This window comes from Alligator mississippiensis, chromosome 5 (genome assembly GCF_030867095.1).
Source record: "Alligator mississippiensis isolate rAllMis1 chromosome 5, rAllMis1, whole genome shotgun sequence".
NCBI lineage: Eukaryota > Metazoa > Chordata > Crocodylia > Alligatoridae > Alligator > Alligator mississippiensis.
Genome location: NC_081828.1, coordinates 219,396,977 through 219,422,729, shown reverse-complemented (window position 1 = coordinate 219,422,729; position 25,753 = coordinate 219,396,977). Strand labels below are relative to the sequence as shown.

At 49.7% G+C, this 25,753-nt stretch overlaps 1 protein-coding gene across 2 annotated transcripts; it reads right to left on the bottom strand.

The window, feature by feature from the left end:
* On the bottom strand, nt 1-25,729 carry LOC102565361 (gastrula zinc finger protein XlCGF26.1). Of its 2 annotated transcripts, none has more exons than XM_059729409.1 (3): nt 25,578-25,729; nt 10,713-10,839; nt 1-8,806 (listed from the first exon to the last, which is right to left on the bottom strand). In XM_059729409.1, the coding sequence occupies exons 1-3, from the start codon at nt 25,599-25,601 to the stop codon at nt 7,032-7,034; spliced, it is 1,926 nt and encodes a 641-aa protein (XP_059585392.1). In that variant the 5' UTR covers nt 25,602-25,729; the 3' UTR covers nt 1-7,031. The 2 variants fall into 2 exon arrangements, with proteins under 2 accessions (XP_059585392.1, XP_059585393.1); XM_059729410.1 differs by having other exon boundaries at nt 1-8,803.
* Nucleotides 25,730-25,753: the final 24 nt, after the last annotated feature.

The window sequence follows — 25,753 nt, the reverse complement described above, 5'->3', positions numbered from 1 at the left end:
TTCACTTTTTTTTTCCTTTTTATTTAGAAATATAGAAGAACAAACAAGCAAAAAGAACCAAAGATCAAATTAAGTCATTAACAGGCATAAATGATGCCTACAGAATAGCCAAATATTATATCATATAATATAATAATCATATTGTATCATACAAGACAGGCATGGACACCCTGGTGTCTTACCTTACATGTACAGACAAATGTTTTTCCGTAGCAGGTTTACCATAAGGAATGTGCTTTCCCTAGCCATTATTAGTATACACTGTGTAATGGAGCTTAAAACAGCAAAAGTACCTACATTACAGCAGGCTCAAAAATGTCACTCCGTATGTGAGAAAGACGGCAGCATCTCCAGCACTAGTCCCACCTCGTAACTGGATTTCCAAGCACCAAGCGTGGCTGCATCTTCTTGACGTTGCTCTTGGAGTTTGCGGTACCAAGTTCTGAGGAGTCCGATCTGCGGTCGGACCATTTGCCATCTGCTAACAGGGCGTCCCCCTTTTTAGATTTCATGAGCGAAGTTTCGCTTTGTGCGTCAGCATTTTACACTGAGGCAAATCTGCCAGAAACAACCCTTTATTGGTGAAAGTACTTGGCAAAGGAAAGAACAATAAACTCACTGTCTTCCTCTTCATTACACAAGTCTCTGTGGTTCGAGATGGTAAGACCTCTTCCTCTGAGCTATATTGTCAGATCAACAAGCTGGTGTGTCTTATATTTCATAGACTTCATAGACATTTGGGCTGGAAGGGACCCTGGAGGATCATCGAGTCCAGCCCCCTGCCCCAGGGGCAGGAAGTCAGCAGGGATCATAGGATCACAGGCATGCATTCGCTTGGGAAGGGGCATGTTTATTCTTCATTTCAGTTAAAACAAGCTTGGCTGGCATTGCTTATGAACACCACTGCTAGTCGTTCAGGCTTATTTTACCTCAATGCTTAAACGTCTACTGTATTTTGTGTGTTGTGTAATATTAGGAATAGCAGGTTAAAAAATAAGTGACACTGCAGATGCGCGTGTGTCTGTGCTCTCCCAAACTAATAGCCCACAATGCACGAGCCTTTATATGTTTTACAGAAAGCTCTCTCATTATAGAAAACCATTGTGAAAATAAAGGGAACCTCCCCACAATTCAACTCTAACCCCTGCAAAGGGGTTAGATCCTGCATAGGGGTTAGCCCCCTGCAACTCTAACCCCAGCACACTTGTCCTATGCTTTCCCTGCAGCATGCTACCACGCGGGAAAGGGTCCCAATGGCTCAGGGCACAAAGTGCACAGCACCACACTGACTTAGCATGATGCTGTCTGTTCCTCTAATGCCTCTTGACCGAAAGGTGGAGAACATAACAAGACCCTAAATCTGTTTCCCAACAGGACAGCCCCAAACAGTCCTTGATCCAGTGAAAGTTAGATTGGTAACTCCAGGAAGAAAAGTCAGTAACAAGCTCGTTATTAAATAAAATAGGATGAAGCGTGAAGAACACATTGTGAGGATAAGAATAAAAAGAAATCCCTTCCCACTGATTTTAATAGGAGCATGACTGGACCTCAGTATTAGCCAACTTGCCCCTGTTACCTTCCAGCAAAAAGCACAGCACGTGTAAAGAAAGCATAATTAAAGTTAAAGCTATGCATGAGGCAACTGCAGGAATATCATATTTACAATGTTTCTGTCTATCCCCTTCACTTACCATTGGGTGAGAAAAACCCATTTCTCTTAGCACCTCTTTGGCAGAAAGATAAGCACGCACCGAGCCAGTTCTGTTCTCCCGAACAGCGATTAATGACCGGGCCTGATGCAGCACCTCTGAGGTTGATGGCAGGGCTCCTATTGCAATCAATCCCCAACTGTGGACTTCATATTATTGCAAACCTGACCCCATATCATGCACTCTCAGCAACTGCAAAATGGGGGGAAACAGTAAAGCAAACACAAATACGAGTCCTTTAAAAAATAGCATGATCCCTCTCTAAACCGACAAAGTCCAACAAACTGACAGAGGCCACTTTCGTTCCAGCTCCAAGGACTTGAAGGAGCTCTGGTACGTTAAGGCATCAAATGGCTTTATGCTTTTTTTCCAGGTCACGAACACAGTTAAACATGCCCATCTGCCTCCTGTGCATCTCGAGGCAGCTCCTGGCAGAGGCCTCCTCTGTTGCATCCCACCTTCTTGTTTTAACCACGCTGTTTTCCATAACCCAAAGGGATATCTGAATGTTGGCCTCTCCATTTCCTCTGGCCACTTCACATTTCTTGGGGCATCCCCACACCCACTCTGTAAGGATTTACCAAGTCTTTAATTTTAGGAGTCACAAAAGAGCTTAAAGGGATAAACGACATAGCAGCTTCAGTGTTTGCACCAAGGCTCCCAATGATTTTTCAGGTTTTTTTCTCCGTTAAGGTTTATGGTGACTGGACTTGTGTCTTTCAGAAAAACAATCTCCTGGATTCCTGCTCTTCCCTGGCTGCTTTTCAGATTATTTAAGTCCTTCCTATATTGACTGAAGCTGCTCTTTTTAAATGGAACAAATCCAATATCCTCCAGCTAATTTTCTTTCTCCCACTAAGGGACTTCTTCAAACCAGTACGGGCAGGTTTGAGGTCAGCTCATTTATGCTTGCTCTCCCCCATATCCACTGAATAAATTGTTGTTTGCCACGAACTCCCAGCACAGGTTGGATATTAGGAAAAGCTTTCTCAACGAAACAGCATACTGTTCTTCACTGTGGCCGTGTCTACGTTAGATGCTTTACTGCACAGTAGACTAATCTGCTGCACAGTAAAAAGTCACTGTCTACATGTGCAGGCACTTACTGCACAGTAAATTTACTGCGCAGTAAAGTCAAATAGCATTAATTGCAAGTATAGATGTGCCCAGCTAGTGCAACTGTTCAATATCCAGGCAGAAAACTGGCCTATCATTTCTGTGGCGGCTCACACTACCAGCTGGCTGTCCTTAGGACCGATATCTAGTCCTCCTATAAAAATCTCCCTTATGTAGCCCTAGCATTAGCCAATTATTAAGTCAAATTCACCTGCAATCTGCAGCAGGGTCCTATAACTGTTTCCAAGGCCCAGTTTTCCCCTCCTGTGTCATAAAGGCTCTTCACATTGCACACAGCCAACTCAGCTCCATTTGTTTACACCACCGTCGTATGCTTCAGATGTCAGCAGTGTTGCGGGGTGGTAACCTAGCCTGTAGCTTTTCCTCCAGACTTGAAGCCTTATCAGTTTTAATTTAGTGTCTTGATTGCACACATAAGCCACAAGAGGTTCGTGAAGGCAGCATATCTGTTACGGGCTCTGTGTTAGGCCACGTTAGCAGACGAAACAGCTGCAGAAGCCTTCAGTCTGGTGGAAACCGGCACAGCTGTGGTGCATTGGCTCAGCGGAGTCTCTGATGGTGCGGTATGTCTCCTCCAATGCCAACCCTTCAACTATAGGGCAGCTTAGTGAGTGAAACGATGACTCTGGTCCTAATCACAACATGTCTCCCAGGGGGATGTCTGATCTCTCAGAGACAAAATCCAAATTGGCCACAGAACCATAGAGCCGTGGGGCTGGCAAACCCACAGGAGGTCACATCTGGTCCAACCCTCTGCTCAAGGCAGGGTCAGCCCTGTCCAAATCATCCCATACAAGAGCTCATCAAACCTACTCTCAAAGCTGCATGAACAACCGTCTTGCACAAGTGCAGGGCGCGCTGTCCAAAAACAGCAAAACTATCCCGACTCGCCCCAGGTACAAGAGGGAGGTGAGGGCACTGCTACGCTCCTGCTGCTGCCAGGGTAGGACGTAGCTTATTAAAAATACACCTGAGAGGTCTCAGGAAGGCCAAAGTGCATCTCTGCAAACCTGAGTAATCTCTGGGGATCCAGTTTGGCCACCAGCTGAGATACTGCCTTACTCTGGGAATAGCTCATCTGAGAAGACTAAACCGGTCCTCCCAGGACTACCTTGACTTTTATAAATTAGTAGATTAGGTGCCCCGATTCTTTAGTAATTGGCACATCAGGAAAACCCACATAAAGGCTGGCTCTAGGAACAGACAGCACAGAAACCTACCTGATTACCCAGTAATGATCATTTAGATGTCTCTTGTACCTTTGAACTGTGGGTCCTGTTATAAAGCAGTCCTCCAACCCCCACCCTCCCCATGATACAGGTTTTATTAACCCCATTTTACAGAGGTGGGAGCTGAGACACAGACAGGTTAAAGTGACTTCTCCCCAGGCACACAACAGTGCACCGGGACCAGGACGGGAGGGCGCTGTCTCCCTGCTTTGACCCTGGACCGTCCAACATCCAACGTTCACACGCACAGTCCTCGGGAATGCCAGCACATCAGCCAGGGACCAATTTGCCTCAATGAGAAACAATCCCTAATTTATCTCATAGTTACAGCACATATTAAGGACCATTACACAGAACAACCATGCTCCAGTGTGGCAAATAAACCAGCACATTGACTTTTTATACAGGGAGAGGGGCTTTCCAACGTAGTAAGTGAAAACAGCTGTCCAAAGAACCCGGGAGTCCCTAGCTCCCATGCACTCAGTTTGGTCTGCACCATTTAAACTTTTGTGTTGTTTTTAGCAAAAATATCTGGACCTGTTAGGAGCAAAATGCACCCCTGGGAGGTGTGCAGGGCAGCATGGAGACCCACCCTTAGTGTGAAGCAGTAACAGAGGCAGGAGAAACAGCTTTCCCTCGACCACGGGGACAGGTACTCGCTGGACCTGGGACTCCCACGTTAGCCCTTGGTGTTAAAAACAATCAGCAGGTACTTGAGGGTGGTTTGGGACATTTTTGCATCAGAAAATACATTTTTTAGCCGGACTTCTCACATCAGCAACCCCAAGCAGAAACTTGCGCTTATTATGCTCCTTGGAACATCGCCTGAGACGGAGAGAAACCACTCTAGGCCCTAATGTATGAACCACAAAAAGTCCCTGGATGAAGAGGAGTGGATTCCCAGCCCTGGCTTCCTTCCCTGGGGTTGCATCACTAAAGATGCTCAGGGGCCAGCTGAGACGGCCTGTGCCGCATGGTGAATCCTCAGGGGAAGTCATGCAAGAAAAGGACTCAGACAGCATCAGCTTCTGTGGGGAGAAGCTGCAGCAAGGGAAGTTGAGGTTGGACATCAAGAAAACCTCTCACGAGGAGGGTGGTGAAGCGCTGGGCCAGGCTCCCCAGAGAGGTGGTGCACTCTCCATCCTTAGAGGTGTTAAAGGCCTAGGTAGACAAAGCTTTGGCTGGGATGATGTAGTTGGAGCGGGTCCTGCTTGGAGCAGGGGGTTGGACTAGATGTGCCCTCCTGGGGTCCCTTCCAACCTTCATTTTCTATGATTTTATGATTTTAGGGGCTGTTTCCAATCCCTCCCAACACCTCTCACGCTCACTGTTTCACTTCTCCATTGGTTTCTAAGGTGCATCATCTCAGAGAGACACTCTTTCACCTGAAGCAGGGTGGGCGCTTTTTGTTTCTTGTATGCATTTGTGGTGAGGTCTGCAGTTACATTTCTAGCAGCACCTAGCAACAGTTCCTGTCTCGTGCAGTTGTGGTTATATTCAATGTGGGTTTCAAGCAAACCGTTTCTAATACTTATTACAGATACAACAGAAGTCAACGTGGAGAAACAGAAAGATGAGGAGTGCAGTTGCCCCAGGGCCAGTGCACTCAATGGCTTGAAAGTTATTGAAAGGGAAGGTCCAAATTCATCCCTGGTACCACTCCAGTGAAGCCAGCAGGCTGTGAACTGGCCCATGATTTCCAAGGATGTACGTGAAGCTAAGCTGGAGTCAGAGGAGATGACAGGGAATAACAGAAGGGAGCAGGGAAGGAGGAGGATCAGTTGGACGTTTGGGCTGGCTGGTTGGGAATGCACTGTGCGACGAAATGAGCGTGCAAACAAGCAAGCAGCATAGGGGACCTGTGCTAAACAGTGTTAACAACGCAGTGCACTGAGTCGTAGCCTGGGGGTTAAAATCACAGCAACCACTGGCTTGATTCATAGATTCATAGATGTTAGGGTCGGAAGGGACCTCAATAGATCATCGAGTCCGACCCCCTGCATAGGCAGGAAAGAGTGCTGGGTTCAGATGACCCCAGCTAGATGCCTATCTAACCTCCTCTTGAAGACCCCCAGGGTAGGGGAGAGCACCACCTCCCTTGGGAGCCCGTTCCAGACCTTGGCCACTCGAACTGTGAAGAAGTTCTTCCTAATGTCCAGTCTCAATCTGCTCTCTGCTAGCTTGTGGCCATTGTTTCTTGTAACCCCCGGGGGCGCCTTGGTGAATAAATCCTCACCAATTCCCTTCTGCGCCCCCGTGATGAACTTATAGGCAGCCACAAGGTCACCTCTCAACCTTCTCTTGCGAGGGCTGAAAAGGTCCAGTTTCTCTAGTCTCTCCTCGTAGGGCTTGGTCTGCAGGCCCTTGACCATATGAGTTGCCCTTCTCTGGTCCCTCTCCAGGTTATCCGCATCCCTCTTGAAGTGCGGCGCCCAGAATTGCACGCAGTACTCCAACTGCGGTCTGACCAACGCCCGATAGAGGGGAAGTATCACCTCCCTGGACCTATTTGTCATGCATCTGCTGATGCACGATAAAGTGCCATTGGCTTTTCTGATGGCTTCGTCACACTGCCGGCTCATGTTCATCTTGGAGTCCACTAGGACTCCAAGATCCCTTTCCACCTCCGTGCCACCCAGCAGGTCATTCCCTAGGCTGTAGGTGTGCTGGACATTTTTCCTCCCTAGGTGCAGGCTTGGTGCGAAGTTGCTGCAGAAAAGCCAGAGCAGGCGTTATGGATGAAAAACGAACAACGAGCAAGTCTGTAAGGCCTGAGACAGCGTGCAAAACTGGGGCTCACTCCACCAGGGCACGATCCCTACCTCGGACACGGTACCGCACGGGAGCACCAGGGAGTGGAAGTGAACGGGGGAACCTGGGCAGAGCTACGTCATGCAAAGGGAGGTCTCAATCACGCAGAAGAGGTCGCTGGGCATAAGCAGGTGGCAAGGCGAGTTCAAGAGACAGCTAGATTTATCCCGGGGGAAAGAGGTGGGGTCTGCGGAGAAAATGGGAAGCTGGGCTTCAAATCCAAAGGGAGGGGGCAGGGACTGGGGTCCAGGTGACTGGCCCCTGTTCTTAGCCCGTCCTGGGGCAGGCTCCCGGGGCACAGCTCCGCAGAAGCCAGGGGAGGGAAGCCGGGCTTTTGCATCGCAGCCGGCCTCTCCTCGGCGTGGGTCTTCTGGTGCGTTAGCAAATTTGACTTCTGGCAGAAGCTCTTCTCGCAGACAGTGCAGGTGAAGGCAATCATTTCCCGGGGGGGGTTTGGTGGGATGTAAGCCGGCGGCGAGGCCCCTCTGCTCCCCACGGACAGCTGCACCAGGTCCCGGGCGTGGATCTGCTGGTGCACCTTGAGATAGCGCAGGGAAGAGAAGCTCTTCCCGCAGTCCCCGCAGATGCTCCGCGACACCTGGGTGTGGATCTTCCGGTGGACTTTGAGGGAGCCCTCGGCCGTGAAGCGCTTCCCGCAGTCCGTGCACGCGTACGGCCGCTCCCCGGTGTGCATGCGCCGGTGGATCTGCAGATACTTGGCGGTGAAGCTCTTCCCGCAGTCGGGGCACGTGAAGAGCCCCTCTCCCTTGTGCGTGCGCTGGTGGATGCGGAGGTAGTCCTTCTGGGCAAAGCTCTCCCCGCACTCGGGGCAGGTGAAGGGCTTCTCCCCGGTGTGGCTGCGCTGGTGCATCTTGAGGTACCGCGTGGTGGCGAAGCTCTTTCCGCAGGTGTCGCAGGCAAAAGGCGCGCCTTCGGCATGGATCTTCTGGTGGATCTTGAGGTAGCCCTTGGTGGAGAAGCTCTTCCCGCACTGACCGCAGGGGTACGGCGTCTCCCCCGTGTGCAGCCGCTGGTGGATCTTGAGGTACCCTTTGGTGGTGAAGCTCTTCCCGCAGTCGGGGCACATGAAGGGCGTCTCGCCCGTGTGGACGCGCTGGTGGATCTTCAGCGAGCCCTTGGAGATGAAGCTCTTCTCGCACTCCAGGCAGGCAAATGGGCGCCGGCCCTTGTGCTGCCCCAGGTGGATCTTAAGGTAGCCCTTGGAGGTGAAGCTCTTCGCACACTCCGGGCACGTGAAGGGACGCTCGCCCGTGTGCTTCCGCAGGTGCACCTTGAGGTCCACTTTGCGGGTGAAGCTCTTCTTACACTCGCTGCACAGAAAGGGGCGTTCGCCCGTGTGCTTGCGCTGGTGCATCTTGAGGTCGCCCTTGGATGGGAAGCGTTTCCCGCAGTCGCCGCAAGGGAAGGGCTTCTCCCCCGTGTGCAGCCGCAGGTGGATCTTCAGGTAGCCGCACTGCGTGAAGCGCTTCTCGCACTCGGGGCAGGCGTATGGCCTCTCGCCCGTGTGGATGCGCAGGTGGATCTTCAGGTCGCCCTTCTGGGAGAAGCACTTCCCGCACTCGCTGCAGGGGAACGGCCTCTCTCGCTTGCGGCTCCGGGGCCGCATCAGCAGCTCGTGTCTCTCCAGGAAGCTCCTCTCGCGCTCCGGCGGGCCGGGGGGTCTCTCTGCCCCTGGGGACTTTTGCGGAGCCAGACTGCTCAGAGGTCTCTCTGGTGGGGTGCATGCAGAGCCTCTCGGCGTGGCCTGCAGTTTGCTAGGGTTTGGGCAGGATTTCGTCTTTGCTGGGCTCTGGAGCACCTTCTCCTTGAGCTTTGCAAGGAAGGGCTGCATGGGCAAGCTTTCCACCTCCTCCTCCCGACTCTTTTCCTCCAGGCTTTCATTTGTCAGCCCATCATCTACTGGAGAGAAAAGGAAAGATCATGTCATGTTATACGGACGTAACAAAAGGTATTGCATCTGGCTGGAGAAAAAATCTTTGAGTAGCTGCAAACCCCAACGATGTCAAGCGCCCCTGGGAGAAACCCCGCTTGGATCTGAATGGTGATTAGTGTGTGTGGCCAGAAAAGTTGGGCAGGCTGGGCCCTCGGTCGGGCTTATCCAGCCCCTGCTCAAGGCAGGAGCATCCCTGAATAAACCACCCCAGACACGTGTCTGTCCAACCTGCTCTTGAACATTTCCAGGGACAGAGAGACTCCACCGCTTCTCCAAGTGCCTGTTTTAATACTTGACCACCCTCAGTCAGAAAGTTCCTCCTAACTTCCTCCAATCTGAATTTCTCCTGCTGAGGGCATTGCTCCTAGTCCTGTCCCTTACGGTCAGAGAAAAAGACCCATCTCCATCCTTTCTGTCATCCCCTGTCACGTATTTGAAGATGATTATCAAATCCCCTCCCAAGTCTTCTCTTCTCCACACTAAATACCCTTAGCACTTTCATCTTTCCTCATAAGTCTTGCTTCCCAGGCCTCTAGTTATTTTTATTGCTCTGAGCTGGACATTTTGCAAACTGCCCACATCCTTCTTATAAGTGTGAAGCCCAAAACTGGACATAGGACTCCAGGTGAGGCCTCCCCAGTGCTGAATATAGAGGAACCATCATTTTCCTTGATTTGCAAAGGAAACTTCTGTTAATACAACCCAGGATGCAGTTGGGTTTTTTTTTTTGCAACAAGAGCACACTGCTGGCTCATATTTAGCTTATGGTCTACTGTAACGCCCAGGTCCTTCTCCGCTGCACTGCGGCCCAGCCGGTCACTCTCCAGTCTGTGTTGTGCACGCTGTTATTCCATCCCCAGTACAGGACTTTGCACTTATCGTTGCTGAAAGTCATCCGGTTGACTGTAAACCATTTCTCCAGCTCAATTTGCATCTAGCCCTGTCCTCCAGGGTCTGTAACTCCATCCGACTTGCTGTCATCCACAGATTCACTAAGCCTGCAATCAATCCCATCGTCTAAATCATTAATGAAGATGTTACAATTACCGGACCCAGGACAGACCTCTGGGGAACCCCACTTGATACCTCCTCCTAACTAGATATCAAGCCATTGAGCACAATGATCCAACCAGTTGTGTATCCACCTTACAATACTTTCACCCAGTCTGTGGGCACATTTACATGCGTGCTTTAATGCGCATTATTAGCCTTTTTTAATGTGCATGAATAAAGCGTCACAAAATACCGTTCATTTTCACTAATGAGCATTAAAATAGGTTAATGAACCTTTTCCTAGTACCTCACAATGGAGGTACTACATGTAATGTGCATTAGCAAAAGCGCATTAATGAACGTGCAGATGCACCCTTTATTTTCTTAATTTATTCTTAAAAAATCCATGTCGGCTGTGAGTGTTCATACCTCCCATGCTGTTATGGTTTTGACTGACATCACTGGAGATCAGAGTGTGTTTTAAGTGCTTTCACTGCACATTTCTTACTGCAATATGTTTATATTTCTTTTAAGTGTAACCTTAGTTCTGAATTTCCTGGGTTCGTAATGCTTGTTTTTTTGGATAACTGCAACATCCCTGCCAGGTTTTTGCCCTTCAATTACTGACCCATACTTTCAACCTTAACTGCATCTTTAGTGGAGTCTGTCTGTTTTGTTTGGGATATAAGCGAAGCTTAGAAATTGGAGAGACATTAACAACAACCTCAAATCTGCTCCCTGTGTTTTCACTCACAAAAGAGCTCGATAATGTGCAATTACAACTATGCACTCCCAGCAGAGTGAATCCCACCTCGCTGGTAGGTGACTTGGCTTTTCATGGCCCATGCAGCTGCCAGGAACACAGAAATATCTTTTTACCTAATGAAGTGACCAGCTCGTAGTTCTCCTTCATCACGTCCCAGTACAGCTCCTTCTGCCACTCGACCAGCTCTTTCCATTCTTCTGGAGAGAAATAGACTGCAACGTCCTCGAATGTCACCGGGGCCTGAAATACAAATGTTGACCTCTTTAGCAGCATGGTGCCAGCAGTCCTGACCCTCTCCTGGGAAAGTGGGGTTCAATTCACAGGGAGGATGACTTACTGCTGATACAAGGGGTCTGGTAGTCACATACCCAGTCTCTACCAGTGGCAGTATCCAGTGCTTCGTAGGGACACTTAACAAACTGTAATCCAGAATGATTTGTACATAGCGAAAATGTCTTTGCAACTCCATACCAGCTAGTGATTTGGAGTGAGCTCTGAAGAGGGGAGTAGTTTTTTTGCAAGCATTGTTGCCAGTCTTGGCCATTTTCAAGGGGCCTAGGTCAAACTGTGGCTAAACAGAAGGCCCCAAAACCTGGTTTTGAGCAACCACAGTATGACACTTTGCAGATGTGACAACGCTTTGTTAGCAAAGCAAAGAAAACCATCCCCATGTCTAACTAAACCAGTAATGAGATACAATTAAACAGAGCACAAGGCCTGAAAGGAGACATTATAAGGGAAGATCCTATATTACATCATCCAAATACACCATATCATATAGTTTTATCTTAAAATATTTGTAGTAGTGAGTGATGTAACCAAATGTTTTATATGCTGTTTTGCTATAATAGATATATTTTGGATCAGATGCTTAGATAATTTGTAAAAAAATCCAACCCCCCCCCCCCCCAAAGCCCCCAACTGTGTCAGAGAAACCCATAAACTAATGTAAAGAAGAAGCAGGCCAGTGCTGAACAGCGTTCCACCATGGGGAAGGAAAGGAAACTCTCCCGTTTACTTTCCCAAGGATATAAATCCCAACTAACTGACACCTTCCAAGCCCACGAGAGATCTGGTTCCAAATGTTTCAGCGAAACAAATAATTTTAAATAAAACCAATCAGAGATCACTTATGAGCCAGCAGTGTGCCCTTGGTGCCAGGAAGACTACTGGCATCCTGGGTTGCATTGGCAGGAGCGGTGCCAGCAGATCGAGGGCAGTGATTCTTCCCTCTGTTCTGCACTGGGGAGGCCACATCTGGAGTCCTGTATCCAGCTGTGGGCCCCCCACTGCAGAAAGGATGTGGACACATTGAAGAGAGTCTAGTGAAGGGCAACGACTATGGTTGTGGGGCTGGGGGACAGGACTGGAGAGGAGAAGCTGAGGGAAATGGGCTGATTGAGTTTGCAGAAAAGAAGACCGAGGGGGATTGAATAGCAGCCTTCACCTCCCTGCAGGGGGTTGCAAAGAGGATGGAGCTGGGCTGGTCTCAGTGGGGGCAGATGGCAGGACAAGGAGCAATGGGCTCAAGCTGCAGCAAGGCAAGTTGAGTTTGGATATGAGGAAAAAAACTTGCTCACTAGGAGGGTAGTAAAGCATTGGGACAGGTTACCCAGAAAGGTTGTGGGATCACCATCCTTGCAGGTGTTTACAACCCGACTAGACAAAGACTTGGCTGGGATGATGTAGCTGGGGATGGTCCTACAGTGAGCAAGGGGTTGGACTAGATGTGACCTCCTGAGGTCCCTTCCAGCCCTCATTTTCTATGATACTATGGATCATTTACCAGAATATTAAAACAAGCCATCTACAGATACAGGTTATAGGCTGGAGGGAAATTTGGAGAATTCAACTAATTCAAGAAGACCTGCTGTCAATCTGCGTGCCACAGTCCTCCCACCTTCCAAGTCTCCCCAGGTGGCATAGATGAGAGAATGTGTGTAGTGATGTCACAGGCAGCCAGACAGACTTTGGGATAAATGCTTGCTTTAATGTTTTAAAATGCAAGCACAGAAAAGGTTGGGCTGTAGCCCTGTTTCTGCCTCTTCTATCAGTAGCCAACCCAGAGGCCATCTGTAATCTGGGTAACAGTGTATGCAAGCAACTTACCTAAAACACCATCGGATGTTCACACAACTTTGCAAGTGTTTAATCTTGTCCTGACTTCTGTGAAACTCAAGGTCTTAATGATGCCTGGTGCTAAGGTGTTTCCCAGTGTCGTACATGTCACGGTAACCTGTGTTTCCTTCCCCAGGTTTGCATTGCTGCTGCCTTTCTGCTTCACTAGCTGGACTCTTGCTCTTGGGTTTTACAAGTAGATACCCACTTTGCCTTCCTTAGGTCAGGAGCCTCCACACACAGCTGTGCCCAGATGGCATGGGGCTGGCCATGCCTCTATGTCTGGCCACACCTGGATGGGGGAGGAGAAGAGGAAGGAGGCAGCGCGGTCCCTACTTATGATTACCTACAGCAATGGTCTGTGGGCCATTTGTCAGGCATGTTAGCTGTTCTGCTCCTGACTCCTCTGGTTTTGTGACTCTGGCTCCAAAACTCAGCCGCTACTTTTGGTCTGACTCCGCATGTCCTGGAAGGTAATGCCTTATACTCCTTATTAGCTTATTTACCTCTGGCATGTCCTCTCTGAACTGAATCGTTCTCATCTGTTTTCCTACAAACTCTTTGGCAATCCCTCGCAGTTGAGGATGACCGTCTTCCATGAAGGTCTTATTTGTGGGGCTGAAGATGGCCGAGGACGCTGATCTGGGATCCACGCACTCTGTTGCAATTCGGGCACGCGTCTCCATGCTGGTTGGGTGGCTCTGGGTTCTTGGCTCAGTCCACAACAGACTGTTTCTGCCACTCCTGCTTTTCCATCTCCTGTTGTCGTTGTAAGGTTTTAAAGTGCTGAAATCGCTCCAGCAGACTCTTCCTCTATTTGGGGTGGTCCTGGGTGACAGTCTCCCATGAGCTGATGTCAGTAAAGCCTGAAGAAGGGTGTTGGTGCCCAAAAGCTTGCAAAGAACAATTTTCCCAGCTAGTTAGTTGGTCTAAGAAAGATATCACCTGTAATAAGATCTCACATCTAATCTAAATAAGATCTCACATCTACCCAAAGAACCTTGCTGTCAATGTCCTTAGACCAACACGGCTACAACCAACAACCCTTGATGTCAATGATGCATTTGTTTCAAGTTGGCCTTGAAGCACTTTCTCAGCCCTCTTTGTGAGCGTCTGCCTTGGCTGAGCTGGGAGAATAAAACTTGCTTCGAGAGTCTGGAGTCAGACATCCAGATGACGTGGTCGGCCCAGCGGAGTTGATGTCGGATGATCACCACCTCGATGCTCATGGTGTGTCCTTAGTAGTGGGCACCAATGTTGGTGCATCTGTTTTCCCACTGGATTTGAAGGATCTTCTGCAGGCAACCTTGATGGTATTTCTCCAGTGACTTATTTGTCTTCCTCCATGACATATCACTAGCTTCTGGACCTACAATGTCTTTTTGGGGTGGACCGACAAAAACTGAACTCAAGATTGCAAAACAGGTAAACCACTGACTTCTATAAAGTCGTTATAACATTTTCAACATGAATATCATCTCATTCAATCTTCTAACACTGCAAAGACAGTGGATATCCTGCAAAGACAGTGGCTCCAGTGGCTCCAAGGACCCAGTGGCTTCCACCGCACTATCACGATAACAGCCAGGTCTCTTTCCGAGTAGTTAAAATTAATTGCGAATTCAAAATGTAAATAAGGAGGAATGATAAGGGACATTGTTGGGATTTTTGGGGGTATTGTTTTTGGAAGTCCATGTAAACGATGTATTCTCTTTCTGACACCTTTGTTTGCCCAGTTACAGACTTATGCTGGAACTCTATTGCTAAATATATAAATATCAATAGAGTCATAACGTTGATAAACATAAAGGTAGCAAATTTGGGGGTTTTTTTTTAAGTTATGCATCTTTGCAGGGGCGGGGATTTAAAAGGTGCTTTGACTAAAAGGTTTCCAAGAAAAAAACTTTCTGGAAAGCCGCACAGAGGAGCATGAAAGTGCTAGTGGGGCTTCAGAGTCTGGAGGGACCTCGAGTGATAAAACTGGCCCTGGGTGTTACCCAGGGACAAGTTTCAGCTGAGAAGGTGGAGCTCTTCTTCTCTGGACAAAGACCTTTGGGAGGGTTATTCCTGGGTATTTGTTAGACTAGAACTGAACTGTGAGATAAGATTTGGGCTTTTTCTAAATTACCAACACAGCAGCTGGGTTTGAAAAACAAGCCAGGCAGATGGCTCAATGTATTGGAGAGACATATCTGGACTGGTCCAGAAGATCCTGCATTTTTAACGTCTACGGGGAGGGTCTAAATGAGGCTTTGGTTTGCCAACATTTTGCATCGTGGCAACCGCTGGTTCTGCTCCCCTAAGAGCAGCAACGACCGGACCGCCAGGCTAGACACAACGACAAAGTTGTGCAAACACAAGTGGCCGCTGTGGCTGGACTTGTATTCCTGTTGGAGGATATACAGGAAACTTTTTCATGGACAAAACCTATGACCTGAATGTCATGTGCACCTCAAAGCGGTGAGGCCCAGATGCCGGGCTGCTGTAGAGCAGCCCTTGTACAATCAATGCCCATTGACACCCGCTGGGGATCTAGCCCCTGTATGACAGCCTGGCAACCCTCGAAGCCATGCTCCCTCACCCATGCCACGCTCCCAGGATGAATTGCAGCAGCATCGAGCAACAAAACCAGCGAACAAAACCCCTGCCTGGCCGTGCAGTGTGGGTGAGCGAACGTTGCTATGTGAACGCGCGTTCTTCCTCTGCCTTGCTTAACTCTTGCACAGCTACTAGAAATCCCCCTCGGGGCACGTTAAGTCCTGTCTCTTCAGGAAGGCCCTGTCCTGAAAAAAAAATGAGCCACCAGTTTTGAAAACAGCCGTCTCAGAAGCATGGAGAAGACAGCTTGTTCCTCCGGAAAATGGAGAGAGATCCTTAAAGTCTCCTGGGGGGCGCCTAGGGGAGCTGGGGATGCGGGACTGGAAATGCACATAGCAATCAAGATGAATCTTGTTTTCTGACTCCCTTGTTGTCTAGCCTTAGCGCAGCGTGGATATGACTAGGCAGAGCACAAAATCAAGTGTGTTCTCCCAGGGTGAAATTCACTGCAGGGCCGGTACAGCTTTGAAGTCCCACTTCAGCCACAAATACTTGCCTTGTATGCAGTGCTGGATTTCATTCCCTCGTCCAGGGAATCATATTATTAGGTAGCTCAGCAATGCAGGGAACTGGGCTGATTTAGTCTGAAAAAAAGGAAACTGAGGGGGATTGACTAGCAGCCTTCACTTCCCTGCAGGGGGGCTGCAAAGAGGATGGAGCTGGGCTGTTCTCAGTGGGGGCAGATGGCAGGACAAGGAGCAATGGGCTCAAGCTGCAGCGAGGGAAGTTGAGGTTGGATATTAGGAAAAGCTTTCTCACGAGGAGGGTGGTGAAGCACTGGGACAGGTTACCTAGAGAGGTGTTGCAGTCTCCATCCCTGGAGCTTTATAGGACCCGGGTAGACACAGCTTTGTCTGGGATGATGTAGCTGGGGCTGGTCCTGGTCCTGCCTTGAGCAGGGGGTTGGACTAGACGTGACCTCCTGAGCTCCCTTCAGCCCTTAACGTCTATGATTCTAGGACTGGGAAGTTTCTAAGAGGGAAACGGATGGCCAGTGAGACTATTTTAGTCACAACTTGAAAACTTTATTAGGATGCACAATAACAAAGATTTATTTGGATTAATAAAGATGGTGTTTACATGGCCTTGGATTCAAGTGGAAAACAGGTCCACTGGCCAGGCTTCTCTGTCCCCTTAGAGATTTTCACTGATTTAGTTCCTCTTTCGTACTGAACTTCGGAGAAGTCCAAAGTCGCACGGTTTAACCACGATTACATACTTAACACAGAGCTTTCCCTATCTGGTGATGCTTTTGGAGCTACACCAGTCCTCTTTCATTTTGCACTTAACAGAGTTTTTCCAGATTTGGTTCTGCTTTGGAACAACACCAATCCTTTTCCAGTTCCTTACATTATGTTACTGTACCTTATCACTGTCTGCAGTGCATGCTTACTAGGGCTGTGCAAAATTTCGCCGGCTGTTTCATTTCGATGCTGTTTTGACTCATTTCGAGCTCGAAACAGTGAACTTTAAATGAAATGGAGGGCTTCGAAACAACCTTGAAACGAAACGAGGGCAGTCAAAACGTTTCGAAAGTTTCGAAATGTTTCGAGTTTCAAAGCTGAAGCTGGGCTTGCTTGCAGGGAAACAGAAAGTAAGGAGAGACAGGGGGAAGAGGGGTGAAGGGGTGAGGGGGAAAGGACTGCTCTCATTATTGTCTGTGTGGCTGGCCAGTGAGTGTCCTCCTTCCCCGAGGTCCCTTCCAGTCCCAGTGCTCTGGGGGAGGGATGGAAAAACAGCACCAAAGGCAGCATTGTTTGACCTGACTTGCTTTCTGCCTTGAGGTCTGACAGCTATTGAGCTATCTTCCAGCAGGTCAGGAGTGTTAGACAACAAAGGTACTACTACCATTGATTTGAATGATTTCCTACTTGCTAGCATAGCAAGTGGGATTTCACAATGCCTTATGCTTTCTTCTAGAATAGACCCTTTTATTTTATTGCTATTTTCATTGATTTATTCTTTTCAATTTTATAATTATATAGGATATTACACTATAGAATTCATATAGGAACAGAGATACATTTATCGTTGTAAATTCCCTCTCAGGATCAGGCCTGAGAGACTGGAGGCAGAGTTTTTTTTGGTGAGGAAAGTGCCCCCATGGGTAGTTGGGTTTTGTTATCTTTGATAGAGTCTGGCGTGCAGGTTGTGGGGTGCTGGAGATAGTTGGCAGGTTTTGTGTTTTGAGCTGTAGGAAGATGGCTTCAGTTCTGATGATGAGGTTAGGTGCTTGTTTGAATGTACAAACCACTTTTCAGAGCTGAGCCTATGAACTGCACTTCATCAGCCTCCTAGGTACAGAAACTCATGGACTCAATATAGACATCGGATTTATGATGCAGTACAACCTGCCAGACATCTGACTCCCCAGGTACCTCTCCACTTTCACCTGCGCTGCTACACCCCCTTCCCCCCCACCCCAGCCTGTCTCTTATTCCCTGATACCTCCATTTCCATTTTCACTGACTAGCTTTCATGCCTGCATTGTGGGGCAGGCCAGCCTCTGGCTTCTTTATTACTCCTTCCATGCAAGACCAGCACACACACCCACCAAATGCAGGTGCTTCCTCAACCGGACAAAGGGTTTTCAACCCAAAAGCTTGCTAAGATATATTTCTGTAACTAACTATTCAGTTGGTCTGCTAAAACATGCCAGATTAGATTGAGCCAAAGGAAAGGACCTTGTCTGCCAGCGCCATGTCCTTAGACCAACACCCCTAGCACCTCTCCCTGGTCAGCTGACTGGGAGGACCCAGGACCCTGGGCACATCTAAGCCCCAGGGCTGGGGCTGACAGGGAGAGTTGTCTGGCAGCTGCTGGAGAAGAAGAAGCTCCTGCAGCAGAGGAAGGAAGGGCTCTGTGACAGTTTGGCTGCCTGAGATGCTGCTCGTGCTACTGTGCTGCTGCTCACTACGTTATTATTTTACCTGTTGTCATTTAAAGTGGTGGACTGGACTAAGGCTGTAGGGGAGGAGGAGCCTCACTGGGGCACACTACTGTGTCATGTAGAGGCCCCAGCACCAGTGAGGGTGCACCTTAACACACACACAGCATCACCCGTGTCACGAGTTATGCTTATCAGCAGCCTGAGGTGCAGTTTCCCAGAAACTGCTATACTTATCTCCTTGAAACTTAGCAGACTCCATGACCTCAGGCAGGGCTACCAATTCTGCAAGTTTCATCCAAATCAGGCAAGAAATGACAAAGTTATAGGCAGTTTCATGCTTCCCCATTATAGCCTATGGGCAAAATGTCAAAACAGAGTCGAAACAGTTTCGACGAAACGAAACAGCAGTTTCTAAACAAAACAAAACTTGAAACAAAACACCATCCTGTCAAAATGTATAAATGGCAATTGAAACAGAAAGGTGCCTTAGGTCCTAGCTACACAGGTCTAGCTTAGATCAGGTCATGACATGGCCTGTTACTCATTGCCCATGCTGCACACGGCCTACGATGCATGTATGACCTACACTGCAGGCAACAAATGCAGGAAATGCCTAATTTACAAATCCTGCCAGAGCTGAGGTGGAAGCTGGGCATCAAGCTCATGGGCCAAAGCACCTAGGGATTGTGCCCATAAATAAATATAGGCACCGCAGGACTCTGAGTGTCCCCAGAGCTAGCGAGCAGCTGAGCAAAGGGTTGTGAATGCCCCTGAGACCTGAGATGTGAGGCACATAAGACACTGAGAACTGGTAGGCAGGACCCTGGGGAGGCAAGTCCAAGGGAAAAAGGAGTCCAAGAGAGATGGCTGTACCTTAGTGAGATAGGGGCACACAAACAGATCAGATAGATGAGAAGGAAGAAGAAGAAAGCCCAAGGCACTAGCCTGGCTAGACAGCAAACTTTTCAATGACTTAAAACTCTTACAAAAAATGGAAACTCACCCATATTACTAAGGGTGAGTGTAACCGCATATCCCAGACAGGCAGAGACTTGAGACACAGCTAGGAAGGGGCATACAGCATAACAAAAGCATTAAAGGAAAGGGAAGGCCAAAGCTAGTGCTGATGCCTTACTGAATGGGAGAAGGGACAAGCTAATAATGGATGGATGCATAAAAGGCTGGTGTTTAATGACTTTTTTTTTAAACTTCATTCTTCACAAAAAAGGTTGTGCTTCTCACATGGCAGTCAATCAGTATCAAGAACAAGGGCATAAGAATTCAGCCCAAAATAGGGAAAGAACAAGTTAGGGATTAATTAGACACTTCCAAATCAAGCAGGGCCTGATGAGATTCATCCTACTGCACTCAACAGCAGCTGGGCTAATTGTTGAAACTTGTCTAACAAGTTTGAAAATTCCTGCAGGTCAAGTGACAGCGCAGAAAACTGGGAAAAGGGCATATCCATAGAAAAAGTGCAAATTAAACAAAAAGGGAGGTAGGGGGAGGAGACCCAGGGAACTATGGTCTAACTGATACTTGGATAACATGTTCCAGTATCTTCCTAACAAGCAATTTGGAAGCCCCAAGAGGCTGACAAGCAACAAACTCATGTGGCTGTTAAGTGTAAATCATGGCTATCCAAAGAGATTTCCTTCACTGATGAGCTAAAAGGGCTCGTATAAAAGGGGGAGCAGCACATGTGGTATGTCTGGACTTTAGCAAGACTTTGGACAGTGTCGCCCACAACATTCTTCAAGGAAGCAAAGAAAATAAGGCATAGCTAAAACTGCAAGTAGGTGGGTGCATAACTGGCTAGGTAACCATGCTTTGAGAGTAATCAAGATCCTCATGTCCAAGTGGAAGAGGTACCACCTACTCCAACAACAGGCATAACAGATACGTGTGTAAATTGTGTAACTGCATCACATGCTGCTGGTTCCCAATTCACTGCCTGTTGCTTGCATTGGACCAAAAACCATTCATCTACATGTTGGCTGAGGGCATAAACTGCTCAGGTGCATAGGAGCTCTTGCCTCGGGGGTAGCCTTGCAATGTAATTTTTACTCTGTTTAGCTGCATAATTGGTGGCAAAAGCCATCCATGTCAAGGCTTCTACTAGATACTCTCCAAAACAAGATAAAAAGTCAGCGAAGTATTGCTCCAAGGTTTAACTGGGGTTGAGAATGAGGCTGATGACCAACGAGACTATTTCAGTCACAACTTGAACACTGTATTAAGATACTCAATAGCAATGGAGTAAAGGACCAATATAACCAATCTGAACACAGCTCCAGGGTCCTGTACTACCCCGGCACTACCTATACTGGAGGTTGGCTTTCTCTTTTAGCCATTATCACTCCTGATGTGTATCTCCAAACTTTCCACCCTCAGTGTTCCCCTTTCTTAGCCAGCAGACTCACCTCCTTACCAGCTTGCCATAAACTAAGCAAATCCACGGATGATGACCTCTTTTCTCTGAATGCCTCCACTACTGCTTTATGTGCTTCTGGCCACATCTGTCCCTCCTTCACTTTCTGCTCAGCCTAACTATTAATCTCAGTCCCTTTCTTATGAAGTTTAACTTCTACTAATTTTACACACTTTTCTCTCCCCTGAGCTAACTGCCAAACTTGCATCAATTCGCTAGCATGCGCTACTGGTTTTTCAGTAATGTTCACAAGCTCCATGAATGACTCAAAAGATAGACCTGAGGGTATGCAGAATAAATTTTTAGGTGACACCTAGCTGGGGGCACACAAGGACAGGGCTGATATTAAGAATGAGCTTGAGAAAATTGGAAAAAAATGGCCTGAAATAAACAGGAGGAAAATCAATAAGGACAGGTGCAAAGCCTTTCATGTAGGAAGAAAGAAGTAGATCAGAGAAACATAGAAAATGAAAGTTGGAAGGGACCTCAGGAGGTCACATCTAATCCAACCCCCTGCTCAAAGCAGGATCAGCCTCAACTATATCATCCCAGCCAGGGCTTTGTCTACCCAGGTCTTAAACACCTCCTGGCTGGATGCACAAATATAGGCTGGCTAGGCTGCAGTACAGCAGAAAAGGACTGGGGGGTTATAGCAGACCACAAGCTGAATGAGTCACCTGTGTGCTACTGTTTCCAAAAGGCAAGTAACGTGCTGGGATGTATTAACAGCAGTGGCTCCTGCACATCCAGGGAATGGATTTCTTTCTGCTCTGTTCTGCACCGGGGAGGCCTCCCCTGGAGTCCTGTGCCCAGTTTTGGACACTGCGTGGACAAACTAGAAAAAGTCCAGTAGAGATCAATGGGGCTGATGAGCTGTCTGGGAAACGTGACTTATGAGAAGAGGCTGGAAGAACTGGGATGACTTAGAAGCATAGGGTTGCATTCACATCGCTGACTCAAGAAATCCCCAAAGTTTCCACTTCAGACCTTCCCCCTCCCCACAATCCTAACACCAAGAACACCCTATTACAGGCCCTAGGTAAAAGGGGAGCAACAGGGGAGACAAGGCACTGGAGAAGGGAAGACTGAGGGGGAACTTGGTTACAGTCTTGAAATACAAAAAAGGTTGTCCTGTTTAGGACGGGTAAGGAGCAAAAGGCTTGCCTTGCAACCAGAGGGCGCTTGTACACGTTACGAGTTGTCCTCATACACGGTACACAATGTTACAAAAATCACCATCTATGTAGCATAATGATGTAACTGTGTACACGAGCATTGTTTTCTTTTGTGACAGATTTCGATTTATTGTGGCTACTTAGGCTTAGATTAAGGTGTGTTGTTAGGAAGGACTTTCTCACTCCGAGGAGCAGCTACCTAGAGAGGCTGGGGAATCCCCATCCTTTGAGGTTTGCAAGAGTGGGCTGGACAGACACAGGCCTGGCATGGGTTAGTCAGGGATGATCCTGCCTTGTGCAGGGGCTTGGACTTCTTGTGACTTGTATTTCTCTATGAGTCTAAGAAGCCTGATTTTTCAGAGACTGGGGGCCCAACTGTTGAGAGAGAGGGAAATCTTCAGTAAAACCTTGTTAATTCACAAAGCAGGGAACCAAAAAACTACCAACTTCAAAATGAATGAAGTAAAAAACCCCAAACATACCGGCAGTAATTTGCATGTATGCAAATGACTGCAGGTACATACAGACTTAGTTCACCCATGTGCAGACCGTACTAACTGATAAGAATCAAGGGAGGAGTTATCCCAGTGTCAAATTAAGATGATTTCATGGGATGTAGCACAAGGAGGCTGTGTCTACACATGCACTTTACTGATGAGTAGACTAATTAGCTGCGGAGTAAAGCATCACTGTCTACAAGTGCAACAGTATTAAGCTGCAGTAAATGAATTGACACCGGTGTAAGACAGAACTGTCAGGGACAGCACTATCGTACGTAGGGTAATTTACTGTGATTAAACATACGTGCAGACGGGTATAAATTGCGTCCGCTCAACCCAGCGAGCCAGGGCCCAGCCTCCTGCCTGCTGCCTAGCCACACAGCTCTGAACTTTAGCAGCTTCATGCCCCAGCCACCACCTCCTGCCACCCAACACCACCACCCAGAGCCCAGGGCTGGCCCCCTGTGCCCCCTGCCAGCCGTGGCCTACTCCACACTGGCTCAAATTGCTGCTGTACTGGGCGCTCATGTAGACGGTGTGCCTGGGGGTAGTTTAGTCCAGCTCCACCTGCTCCACAGTTTATTGCTTCACATTAATTGCATGTGTGGATGCACCCAGAGCTCCTGATGTCAACCCACACCAAGGGTCTAGGGGCCCTTTTTCTTCTGCTTAGATCAATCTAAGTGTGGAAATGTGCTACCACCCCATCCCAGTCCCACCAACCCCCACTCCCCACGGCATTCCTGATCCTTCCCCCAGTTGTGCATGTAGCTGGGGCTGCTGCCTCTGCCTCCCACCCCTGCAGACTCCCCTGCACCCCGACACTTGCTGGCCTGAGCCCCAGCCACTCCATGTGCTCCCACCCCCTCAGGCACTCCCAACTTCCAGGTATCCCCATGGCAGGGAGGTCCCCAGGCCAGGTGTGCACTGCCTGCAGAGGTGAGTCCTCGTGTCCAGCTGGTCTGGGTGCCCCTCAATCTCATATTGCAAGGCAGAGGGGAGACAGCCACATCCTCCCTCCAGCCATCTCCTGCCAGGCTCTTATCACACGGCACTGCCCACCAGATTCACACCATAGTCCACAGCCTGGAAAAACTGCAGGTTGGTGCAATCAGGGTTGGCTCAGGAGTGCCCGAGGAGATGGGAGCACACAGAGCAGCTGGGGCTCAGGACAGCAAGTGCCAGGGCACAGAGGAGTCTGCAAGGGCTGGGGGCAGAAGCTCCAGCTACATGCACCATCAGGGGCTGGATCAGGGGTTGGCTGGACCAGGGGTGGTTTTGCAGGATCTGGGATGCTGTGTAGGGTGGGTTTGATGGGACCGAAGGGGTTGGCAGGGCAGTTCTGCACTTAGACTGGTCTAAGCAGAAGGAAAAGAGCCCCTAGATCCTCGGTACAGGTTCACATTAGGATCCCCCTGCGCTACATCCTATGAAATCTGCTTAATTAATTAGTCACTGGGATAACGCCTCCCTTGCTTCTTATCAGTTAGGACGGTCTGTACATGGGTGAAGTGAGTCCATCATAGGGACACCTACAAATTACTGTCGGCCCATTCATTTCGAACCCATTTACAGTCTTCCAACATCGATATATTTTGTTTCCTGCGTTTGGGGTTGACATGGTTTTCCTGGTCCATGGGCCCAGAAAACAGCTTCAAATTCAAAGCATAATTTTGAATTATCCATGTCATAAGACAAGCAAAACCCCAACCTTCAGCTGGGAGCAACAATAGCTTTCAGGTGTGCAACACTGAACTATCCCATATCGAACAAATGAGGTTTCCCCGCATTTTCGCAGGCCTGAGGCACTGCAAAACGGAGGGACCCAGAATTTCTGGGTGCCCACAAAAAACCTAAACCCCTATTAGAGTTAAAATAGGTACTAATTATTTGGATCATCATTGCTGCTATCAGTGGGATCAGGCCTTTTAGCTGCTGAGTTTTGCTCATCTGGATACAGTATAAAGGCTTAGCCAGAATCAGTCCAGGCATCGCAGCAGTCCCTGGAGCACAGAGGCGAAGTCTCTGCTTAGGGTCAGGTATGTGGATCCCAAATGATCCCTCCCCTGTGAGACATACCCCCCAGTTACTGCTCATTAATAAGGCTTCATGCATTGGGAGCAGGCCCCAGTGGCTTCAGTGGTAGCCGAGGCTCCCAACACCCCCACAAGCCATGCAGGAAAGGGGTCTCGTTGGGGGTGTCTAGGGCTGGGCATCCAGCGACGGGAATGCAGACTGGCACTGGGAACGTCTCACCGGGGGAGGGAAACTAAACCTTCGGCCTGGCACTACTGCAGTTGGCTCGGACAGCGCTGGCTGCTGCGAACCCCGGAGAGGCATTCAGTCTGTCCACATCCACTTCCACCCCCACGGGGGAGCAGAGACCGGTGCCAGGAGCCCAGGGTCCCGGTCCCCCCGCATGCATGCTCCAAGCTGCTCTCTATGGCCTGCTGTTACGGACAATGCAGGGTGCAGGGGCGGGAGAAGGAAGCAGTCTGAGCCAAGCCTTCCGGCAGCCGGAGCTCGGCGCACGGGAAGGGAGGGGGGGATCAGTCCCTGCCGCGCTGCCACGGACCCAGGACTGGGGCCTAGCTGGGGGGGACCGTGGAGCGGCGTCAGCCCCAGGGCACCCCAGCTGGCTTGGCAAAGTGGGGCCACAGGGTTGTTTGCAGCCAGTACCCGAGTGCAGCCTGGCCCCAGGGGCGTGAGCCAGACCTGGCTCCAGAAACCAGCGGTGGAAAGTGGGGCACAGAGGGACCCACCAGGCCTCCTGACTCCTATATGCAGCTGCTCATCAGCCCTGCCCAGGCCAGAGGCTGGTGGGGCAGGGCCAGCTTCATTCCCCCTGCCCCCCCCTCACCCCCCAGCCTCCAGCTGGGCAGCTTCCCCCCACCTGGCTCCAGGCCCAGCTGCAGGAGACCCCAAACGGGGTGGTGGGGGGGGGGTCCCAATGCTTCCAGCCCTTCCCCAGCCCCATGGCGCTGATGCCCCCCGGAAAGGGGGCTGCTCAGAGCCAAGCGGCTCCAGGGACCAGGCATCTCCATCCTCTGGGGCTGGGCAGGGGCTGTTTGCTCCCCCTGTGCCCCGGACCCCTGTGCACCCCAGACAACTCTCGTGCACCCCGGACCCCCCCATGCACCCCCGACCCCTATGCACCCCGGATCCCCGTGCACCCCAGACCCCCGTGCACCCCCCGATCCCCGTGCACCCCCCGATCCCTTGCAGCCCGGACCCCCGTGCGCCCGGGGCGCGGAGCCGGCTCCTACCTGCGCCGAGCGCCCGGCGGGCATCCTGCTCCCGGCCCGGCTCCGGCTCCGGCTCCGGCTCCAGCCCCGCGGCAAAGCGGGCGCGGAGGCGGGGAGGTGCCGGCGGGCGCGGCGCGGCGCGGCGCGGCGCGGGGCTGCGGGAGGCAGGGGACGGAGCCCGGCGCCGCGAGGATGCC

Coding starts and splice junctions, on each gene's coding strand:
- LOC102565361 (XM_059729409.1), bottom strand. CDS start 25,601: ATGCCCGCCGGGCGCTCGGCGCAG. Junction 10,840..25,577: donor CCGCCGGGCGCTCGGCGCAG/GTAGGAGCCGGC, acceptor TTTGTATTTCAG/GCCCCGGTGACATTCGAGGA. Junction 8,807..10,712: donor CGAGCTGGTCACTTCATTAG/GTAAAAAGATAT, acceptor TTTTCTCTCCAG/TAGATGATGGGCTGACAAAT.